This window comes from Prenolepis imparis, unplaced genomic scaffold (genome assembly GCF_030444845.1).
Source record: "Prenolepis imparis isolate NDT839.2.m4 unplaced genomic scaffold, iyPreImpa1.0 SCAF_10, whole genome shotgun sequence".
NCBI classification, from domain to species: Eukaryota; Metazoa; Arthropoda; class Insecta; order Hymenoptera; family Formicidae; genus Prenolepis; species Prenolepis imparis.
In genome coordinates this window covers 17,086,304-17,096,998 of record NW_028141168.1, presented here as the reverse complement: position 1 = coordinate 17,096,998, position 10,695 = coordinate 17,086,304, and the positions used below count along the sequence as shown (strand labels likewise).

Sequence of the window (10,695 nt, the reverse complement as noted above, 5' to 3'; positions counted from 1 at the left end):
TGTATTTTTTCTCAGAAGAGTAGTTGAGTCTATATCGAGTATCCTCTATCTCTATATGTATTTTGAATGAGGTTATGCCAATTTTGAATAATTTTGCGATTTTTAGCGAAAATATTAAGAGAAGTGATTATTTATCATATAACATTATAATTTTCAACATATCTTTGCAAAAGTAATGTCTACGTGACATTAATTAAAGAATATGGATTTTTAGTAGTATCTATATATGCTACTCTAAGTTTAATTTTTAAAAAGCTTTCTTTTAAATCGCTACATCTCCAGAATACACATATACATATATGTATATAAAAGCACATACCTTCATAGTATTATACCTCCAAGTCTTCAAATGATCGCCACTGTGAAGCTCCATTCGCATTAATCTGTTATTGGCAATACCCAGTAATTCGTCTTTGCTCTTGCCGGTAAATCGCACGACAAAGAGCGAAATACCGTACTCCGGAAGGGATTGCCAGGCCTTAATGTAATTCAATTTTGCTTCGATGAGAGATAGGTCTTTGACGTTCGCGTGCGCTTCCAAGATCCTCTGAACCAACTAAGAACAAAAATAAAATATTAATGCAACTCGTCGATCTCTCGTTCATATAGATTTGTATGCGCAAAAATGATTTATTACTTTTCCTTTGAATTTCTTTGCAAATCGGGATGCGACGTAGTGCTCTGGTATGATATCCAAAGCGTTCGGATTGATGGCCGGTGCGGGTGCAGGCCTCTGCAGTTGCAGAAAAGCTGTGATACTGTTGACCTCGCTTTCGTAGGACGCGTCGGCGAGAGTACGTCCCTTGGCCGCTAATCTGCACGCGGCCATCCACTTTGCGTATTGTTGCTCCTGGAGTAGTAAAAAATATAATCAAGTTCTCAAATCCCTATCAAATACTTGGGTTTTTATTTTACGCGAAGCTCGAGTTATTATTTATAAAAACTATTATTTTATTCATTATATTTACAACCCGTATACATACATAAAGAAGCGACATTTAGCATTAATATGAAATGGTCAAGTGAATAATGTCGCAACTTGACACATGTGCTATACGAGTTAAGCCGCTTACGTTATCGCATCTGATCCACATCTCGGTCATGCCTTCGGCGCTGGGTACCTCCAGTCTGATACCGTAACGTCCTTGCGACAAATGTACATCCGGTGTGACCTCGCAGCCGCGCAAATTGATCACGTAGACCGGTGATTCCGAGCCGCTCGCCTCCTCCCTGTTCTTGTAGAGTCTCAACTGAAGATCACGGCACGTGAACCAATAACGTTTGAAGGCCTTTAGCGTAAAACGCTTCGGCTTGAAGAACCGTAGCTCGTCGCAGAGCTCGGGCACCTGCGTAATGTCGCTGGGTCCGTTGCTGATATTGCTACCTTCCAAAGTCACTTGTAGATCCGTCAGGGCCGCGTCAATGTCATCTTCGACGGGCGAGGTCGCCCCGTTGCTGTCATACGTGGGCTGCGGCACGCTCGCCTGAAGATTCACTTGTACCTGCAACCGTCAAAGAGAAAAACGTAGGTGATATGTATATTGAGATATATTGTATATTTTTTCTTCTCAATGCTCGCGGCGCAAGTATAACATATAAGGTGTGCAAGATATACAAGGTACATTTTGTGGGTCGAGGCAAAAGATGATTGCATCTTGTTATCGCGTCACGACATTATGGTTACGGCGAAACACCGGCTGGCAAAGCAATCGGCTTAAAGACGCAGCTATTTGCATGCGTTACGCATCGCGTGGGGTTCTTTTCTCGGAACGATGGGAATAAATATATATATCAAAAGAGAGGGCGGGAATAAAAATACACATTTGTTGTATGATTGTAAAAGTGGAAGAAAAATATTGAAAATTGAACAATGTATTTTTATATACTATATACGATATATATTATCTACAATGTATTTACAAGCAAATTTTATATCGGTAAGCACGTTGGGATGTTAAAGAATCTATGAATTTTGATAAAAATAATTAATGAAAATGAAAAGCACAACGATTAGCACAATTAATGAATAATTAAAATAACGAAAAATAAGTTTTATTAGAATATCTAGATAAATATTCATCATCGAGTTATGCCATTTTTTTGCTAATTACATAATTATTTATTTACAAATACCTGAAGTGCTGCAAACATTAGCATTTCTTCTTCGGTGCAATCAATCTCTTCTGCGAGTAATTGCCACTTGGCTTGTTCGTAAATCATGTTGATGCGAACCGCGTCGGTCTTCGGATTCAGGTCATAGAAGGAGTAGAATTTAAACTTTAGCCTGAGCGTATCAAATTCGCGGATACCCTGCTCCATGATCGATAGAGAAGAGTCCAGCCAGGCGACGTTCATCCTTGCCCTCTCGATCAGACTCTTTGGCCTAATCAACTTTGTTCGCGTTTCTGGCGAAATCGACGTCGGACTCTGCGCCAACGACTCTGACAATCCGCCGTTTAACGCCTCGAGACTCATAGTGCTGTTATTGGCGTTGAAGGAGCCGGTGCTACCGAAACCGGAAGAATTATTGTTCCTCTTCCATGTTCCGGTATGCTGGAAATTTATAAATGTAAAGTCCGCGTTATTAACGTTGCAAAAATATCGACAAACTCAACCGATTGTTAACCAACTATTATAACACTCGTCATTGCACTATTTAGTTTTTATTTAGTGTTGATATGTCATAAAAAGATTGTAGACCAAAGTCTGTACGTGCGCTTTTTTTATCAACTTTTTTTTATGAGTCAATACTATCAAGCCTAAATAGTGACAGACAGTTCTTTCAAACAAAATAAATGGTTTGCAGTGATTTGAGTATGTAATAATCGAGTTTACGATAATTGCGAATGACACTTGAAACGAGACGAACATTCAAAAGATGTTTTCAAAAAAATTAGGATGTTTTTTGGATATGTTGTTTGCGATATCATTAAAATATATGTGTATTATATATGTAGATAATTCTGGAATGAAACTTTTCTCGTCCAAGTTACAATTATCGCGCGTTCTATGTATATACTCTTTCTCTCTTTCTCTGTTCATTCTCTTTTTATTCTACATCTCATATAGAGATGTCTATATATGAGTAAACCTACCGAGACAGGAGAGCTGATCGGTGTGCTGTGATTTCTGTTGTTGGGTGTGACTGGCGCGCACATAAATGGACTCGATTGATCCAAGCTTCCCGTAGATCCTCTGGGACTCTGGCTAACTGGAATGAAGGTATTCGTGTCGGCCGGCACGTTCCAGTGACCGTTCTTCTGATTCTCGATCTTCTTCTTAGCCGGCAAGTCCTTCAGATTGTATTTCAGGTGATTCGGTTCGAGCGGCTTGCAGAACGAAAGCTCCTCCGGATGTCTAATGCCTGCGGCAACATTCGCGTGTTAATCTCGTATTTCATCTAGCTAGATTAAAGAGATGCATTTATTATTTCGCTCCTAAACGAAAGGCAAAGTCGACGCAGTCATGGCATTTATTCCCCAGTAACACATGTATGTATATTCTTATATTCTTATATAAGGGAATCGAGTAATTGACGGACAAAGATCGCGTGCAACAGCGTACTTTGCATATTAGCGTCTATTTATAAATATGATACACACTGATATCAGTGATGTCCATTTAATAAAATCGATAAAGTATAAAAGTGATAGAGCTCGATAGGTGAATGAGCGATTCACATTTAATCAGTTTATAAATTTTAGACTTTATTTTAGTTTTTTTTTCATTGCTTCGCAATTCCTGCAATTTCGATTCTTAAATGGCTGAAAATATTATTAAAGAAATCTGTTCTCTCTCTCTCTCTCTCTCTCTCATCTATCTTAAATCTTTCTAACTTTCCAACAACAAAACATTAAATGAATATTACAACAATAAACCTATCAATTTCGTCAAATCAAAAGCTCGCGTACGTTATTTCCTTTTTCAGACGATTATAATACGCATAATTCTGAGAATTACTTTTAGGTCATTATAAAACATAAGATAAGCTGGTATCTCTTCTGGCATTTTTTCTATTCAAAAGTCAGCTTTATCCTCTCGACCGAATTATCGCGTTAACCCACTTCCTTGATTAAAAAGCCAGCTTAGAAGTTGGTGAATCGACAAGCCGCAATAGCTTGTGTAACCTTCGCGTGACTGCAAATTTATCATTTCTCATGTATAATATTCCTGCTGATATAATTACACGTTTTAGAGAAGAATTGCGATGCATACTTGAATGCAAAATACTATTGCAATTTATTTATTATGTGCATGTATATGTATCACTTATTAATATAATACGAGTGTGTGTCTATAATGTACTAATAAATAAAATAAAAACTTATTGTAATAAAATTAATCCAAAAACTTTGTAATTTGAAAATTTTCGTTTAAAAATCTGTCTATATAAAAATTACTTTATTATTCTCTTCATATAATTATATATAATTATAGAGATAGTTATAGGCTGTAATTGCGAAATAAATTATACAATACTATTTTGAAATGTATTTGAAATGTATAGAGTATTTGAAGTGTACAAAGTTTAAACGGGTTATTTTTTTTGTTATTCCAAATCCATTTTTTCTTATCGAAAACTGAAAAAGCGTAGCGTATACAAGAGACATTTTTCCTGTCACTTTTTTACTTTCCTGACAGATCTTCGTATTAATTAAAAAAAATATTTATTTCCCGTAATTGAGACGTTAATAGAGGCACGCGATTGAAGAGCCTGACGTCATGTTTGTTTCTATTACTCTTCTTAAATGGTGTTAATAGGTTCGCGACTTACCGAGTTCCTTGCACAAATTAATGACCGCGTTGAACGTCTTGACCGAAAAATCAACTCGACAATCGAGGCAGCGCATATCCGGCAACTGTACCCTTAGGGTTTTATGCATCGGCGTGAAATGCAGCAATGCATCCGCTGCTACGCCGTATTGGTCCAACGTGCTACGCGTTCTGGTCAACCAATGATTTCGTGCCGGCCACCAAAGTGCATGATCCGACCAGTCCATAGCGATGTCTGCAAAAAGAGAAGAAAATTAATAGACATTCTCAAACGAGGAAAAAACCAAGGACCGGCGAGTCATTCCTAGAATATCTTAGAATATCCTTTATTAAATTTAATATATTTAATCTTTTCCAGAATGAATAATATGTTATATGCTAACAGAGTATTCGTATTCTCTCCTCAATTGTTGACTCGAGATAATCGATATCTTTTCAAAAATAATTTTATAGAATTTTTATCGATGGGAATATACATTAATTAATTAAGTTTTTGCGATATAAGTTTTATTGAAAAGTACGATGTAACAAGAATGGAAATTTAAATATCGAAGAATCTGGTAACACGCCCTGGAAGTTTGTCGGTTGAAAGAATACCTAAAGTAGAGAATATGCGAAATGTTCATGTATTTAAAGGCATGTAGGTAGTAGTGGACAAGATCGACGACGGAAGACGAGAAGGGGTGTCGGATAACTCGAGGGTTTCGTCCCTCGAAACCGCAGGGACCTCTCGCACCGGGAACAAGATGTGGAAAATGAAGCAAACGAGCGTTTACACTTGGACGAAAAGTCAATTTTCACAGCTGTTCGCGCAGCACCCCATACCGTATATTTCCTATATACGCTCCATTTAATGACTTTGGGGTACCGAAAATCCGTGCAGGTCCCGCATCCTCGAGGGGATGGTTTAAAACTTTCATTAAGCTGCACACATGGGACTGCGAGGAACTATGGTAAATTAGTGCAAAGGAGACTATTGAGTATATGAATGAGAAGAAATATACGTAAATATATTTATATGAATATATGACATTATTATATAATCATTTAAATATTATACTATACTCTTTTAACAAGAAGGAAAAATAAACCCAAGTAAAACCTGAATGCCGATATAGAGATTCGTCATAAATAATCATAAAATAGAGTAGAAATGTATGCGAAATATTTTGCATACAATCAAGTGGAATACTTTTTTTTATCGTTAAATTCGAAAAATGGCGCCTTTTGCGACCTGAATCGAATCCATCACTGTGATCGTACAGCTGTGTGATCTATAAATATTTCGCAAATTTTATCGCCGCGTGAGACCGGCCACTCGCTTGTTAACCGCTTGTTTTCGCACGCGCTCGTTCGAATAAACAGCCTACGAGAATTTTCGCCTACACAACAGATGTACAAATTTATCTCTTGTGTCTTTCATTCGTGTTTCTATATGCATTTCCTCTCGTTCCACTTTTAACCGTGACAATCGCGCGTTGCGCGTCAAATAAAAATTGTCTATATTCGATATGAATCTTTCTCATATACATGTGTGTGTACATCAAGGGCATATTATTTGAATAAATCTAATGTGAAAAAACCCAAATGTATTAAGATGACAATACTTCTTGAATAATAAGCAATTAAAAATGAATTTTCCCTCAGATTTTATAGAGAAAAATAAATTATAATAAAATACTATTTATTTCTCTTTCTCGTTTTTAATTTCAATTATATTGTATTTCAAGTTTATTTGCAGATTTAATTAAAAATATGTATGTAACATTTTGAGATAGTTGCAATAAAAATATCCCTTATTATTTCATTTATTTCATATTATTTTATCTGGTTTATAATTGAATAAGTTTTTAATTTTCTCTATTTTGTTCGCATAAAATTCTATATTTTATTCGAAATATATATTATATTCGAAATATTTGTGTAAATTTATATTTTATTCATTATTACCGGTCTCTTATTGTTTGCCTAGTTTAATAAGCGGACAGATTTCTCGACTGTGAGAGCATAGAACGGAAGCAAACGGTATGTTAATTGGTTCGACAAGAAAATGGTGGCATAACAATAACGACACACGTCGTGTGTACCGCTAGGAGCGGCATCGTGACACACAAATGGTGAACCACGTTTCTTCCTACTGATTTTGTAATCCATATATTTTCTAAGCCTCAGAAATATAATACATTGTTGAAATAATTTAATAAAGTCAAGATATATACATATATTGAAGAATGCAAGTACGATCCACACACATTAAGTTAAACAATAATATATGTATATAATGGAGTCATATAAAAACTTGTTTCAGTCTAATTGTAAGTTGATATTATACGTTTGATGTATGTACATATGTTCTTCGATGTGATTTTGTCCTCGAAAGAAGAATACATGTATTGTTTTGTGTGTGCCACAAAAATAAATGTAATAATAAAGCAAGAGTTTCAATTTAACATAAATCAAACATTTGATTATTATTAATGATAGAATAATATAAATCTAGAAATATATATATATATATATATTTACACATAATTTTTATATTCTTCATTATTATTTTTAGAGAATAAGTCAAAGTGAAAAGCGGAGAATTTAGCCGGAGCCGATCTGTACGTGCAATCGTAGAAGGACGTAAAATTAAGGCGTTGCCGAGTACAGATTAGATTTTTGCAGATTAGATTTGCTTTGAGAGACTTGCTTTCGTAGCGAGTCCCGGTAGCAACGACCGCGATATTTGCGCATGACTCCTATTTATACTTCCTCTCAAGAGTACGAGGGATCCATACGCGACACTCGCGACCGCGTACACGTGAAATCGGTCTCTGGCACGAAACAGAACCCGTCTGTTTTCGTTACGTCGTCGAAGTAGGGAGAAGAACACTCTCGTGTAGGCGGTTTTAGCATATGAAGTATTCACAGGAGCCAATGTTTCCTGATACGACGAGGATGATTCTATTTTAACGTTCGTGCTTGAATCTAATAGAAAGTCTGGTGTGCGCACGCAAGAGAATAAATTTCTTCAAACAATAATAATAATACATATATTATATAGGTATATGTAATTCTGAATTTTTTATTCTTTATTTATCTTTTACTATATGATTGATGATCGCACGTATGATTCTATCCTATAAATCACTTTTTGAAGCGCAAAGGACTTTAAAACTGAAACACAGACTGCGAAATAATTATTCATCTTTTTTTTTTTATTAATATGACTATACGGAAATCTCGATAAATTTAAATCCTCGATGACAACATTGTGAAGTTTTGTGTGACGAGAACATCCGTAATACGCGTAAACGTAAACGGCGAAAGGCTTACGGGGAGCACGTGCAGCCTATGTAAACTCCGAAGGAGCGTTTACAAACGCTGTACGAAATAAGGAGGGTGAGCTTTAATAAGAGAACAAAGCGGAACGCGCACGTGGCGGCACATATAACACCCCCTTTTCCTCTTCAACGACAAATGTTAAGCGCAAGTTGGCACATAAAATTATGCCACACAATAATGACGCACTCGTAATCGTATATACGACGTATAATAAGAATTGTACTCATTTCTCCCATTCCTTATGCCAATTCCAGTACGGAAAGCAAAGAGCTTTCATGTATACACTCTTCATCTCGCGTGATGAAATGCGAGATATTCAGCGTTGGAAAGGGGTTGTAGGGACACGTTAAGGACGTGCTACTGAGCTGTTTGTCAAGATCGAGAGAGATAGGGTTGCTTCCCCCTCAGGGATAAATCGAGCAACCGGATCGAGCAATTAAAACAGAGTGTAGAATAATATAATTTCAACGTTGCGACTAACAAAAATCTGAGCCAATTGTTGCGCTTTTATCGACAAATATGTATTATCACAATGTCGAGATTATTTTTCCACATTCTTCAACATTTAATGTATCCAATATAAAAAAGGAAAAATATAAAAAAAAAGAAAATTAAATATAATTTGTCTTTCTGTGTAATGTATTATTTAACGAGGATTTAAATAATGCACTTTGTCGAAATACTTATCGAGGTATGATATTACATCTTTATTTTTTTTATTTCCTAAAAAAAATCCTAAACATCCTAGTCATCCATTAATAAATCTGAATAAATCATACAAATAAAAATACTTGATAATTGTATAATTGTACAATATCAAATTGTATCGAATAAAATGAGACGCAAAGATATAAATTAAATATCTATAAATTTAATTAATATATAGGGGAAAAATTGCTCTATATTTATTTATATATCATAATAAAGTCATAAAGTATGCTAGAATTTGCGCGATGAAATAATAGTGTTCTAACATTGTGATAATTATTTGCAACAATATTTTAACAATTTAATGTGTAGGTAATAATCAAATATCTTTCTTTAAAAAAAAAAAAAAATAAAAAGGGTTGGAAATCTGAGATGCACCTAAATGCAAGCGACGTTGTTTAAAAACCCTTCGTATAGCTCTCATTCCTTTTCGCTCCAAAGTTCAAAGTGTTTTTCAGCATCGTCGAGCCACCCTTTATAAAACACAAAGGTGCGCATATGTGTGTGGTTGCTAGACCTTATGTTGGATAGAACTTACAACTTACACAGTTTTAATCACTTCGACTTCCCTTGCGACTTTATAAACGCGAAACTTCAAATAACCATAAAATCAAAGCAACGGAACGGTAAAATCTCGAAATTAAAAAAAATGGAAAAAAGCATTATAATTTAGCAATTTCGTTAAAAGAAACCATAATTATCTTTGTTGTTAATGAATTGTGCGTGCAGAGATAAACAAATCGAAAGAAAAACCCGAATCGAAAAACTATTTCTTTAAAAACATCTATTTTTTAAATTTATCCATAGCTATAAACTTATAATCTATATTATCCATAATTACAATTTAATCTAATCAAAAACATATGAGCAATTAGGCTAAAAGATTATTCAGTCGGCAGTATAGATGAAAGATATGTAAATTGGCAGACCTGTTGCGCTGCCTCTATTTAAACCGAATCCCCCTTATATCGCGCTGTACAGCATAATCGAATTTTCATGATACAAGCGATTGAGGAGGGGAATACAATCACTTTGATCGATGTTGATTACGCCATTTGTGATGTAACAGTAGGAATGCGTAAATTTAATAATATATGCACGACTTTATATATATCGCGCGTCCACTATATATATAATTACATCACAATACTCTAATTGTATTAATAAAATTTTACATATATTCCCTCCTCACACACACACACACACACACACACACAATTTAATTAAAGAAATTTGTTAATTATTAAAATAAATTTTATTAAAAAATCTAAAGTCTAAATATTTTTTTAAAGAAATAAAATAAAATCTGATGCATTTAATCAAATTTTCGCCGCAAAAGCCAATTTGGCAAACAAAATATCCGTCATAAAGTTCAGAAGATAAGTAGATGAAGTTTATCGCGTATGAAAAGTATGTCAGCGGGGAAAAGGAAAAATTTACGATGATAAAAAACATTTGCTTTCATATGCTGGCTTAATTGCTCTAAAATAAACGCTGACTCAGGTTCGACGCCTTTAATTCGGCTTAATCCATTTGTAGCGCCGCGATACGCAGCTCCAGATGTACCACTCGTAATTTAATACCGTGCGAGACGAAAGATCAGCCGCGAAATGATTAGTTCGTTTTCACAAAAGGCATTAAGAAAGCATCATTACAACGTGTCTGTGAAGTTGGCACGACATTTTACGAATTTTAAAAAAATAGTAAGAGTTCTTATAACACTTTTCATAGTTCTACAGTTCCTGATAAAAATTAAAAAAAGTTCCGCATTTTTATTATTAAAAAATCAAAATTGAAAAAATGTGCTAACTTCGCGAATCTAGCACGACACCTCTAAAGTACTAAAACGTGTTGAATAATATCATTTTTGGAAAGAGTTCCCGA

At 34.9% G+C, this 10,695-nt stretch overlaps 1 protein-coding gene across 1 annotated transcript in view; it reads right to left on the bottom strand.

Moving 5' to 3' along the window:
- The window catches only part of LOC145941745 (unc-112-related protein), a 38,442-nt gene that overhangs the window by 1,187 nt on the left and 26,560 nt on the right, over window positions 1-10,695 (bottom strand). Inside the window, exons 2-7 of the mRNA XM_083048019.1 lie at window positions 4,775-5,008; window positions 3,096-3,364; window positions 2,134-2,553; window positions 1,074-1,502; window positions 638-850; window positions 320-556 (exon numbers count right to left, since the gene is read on the bottom strand). Of these exons, the coding sequence (XP_082904145.1) occupies window positions 320-556; window positions 638-850; window positions 1,074-1,502; window positions 2,134-2,553; window positions 3,096-3,364; window positions 4,775-5,008 (1,802 nt within the window). The remainder of the gene's footprint in view (window positions 1-319; window positions 557-637; window positions 851-1,073; window positions 1,503-2,133; window positions 2,554-3,095; window positions 3,365-4,774; window positions 5,009-10,695) is intronic.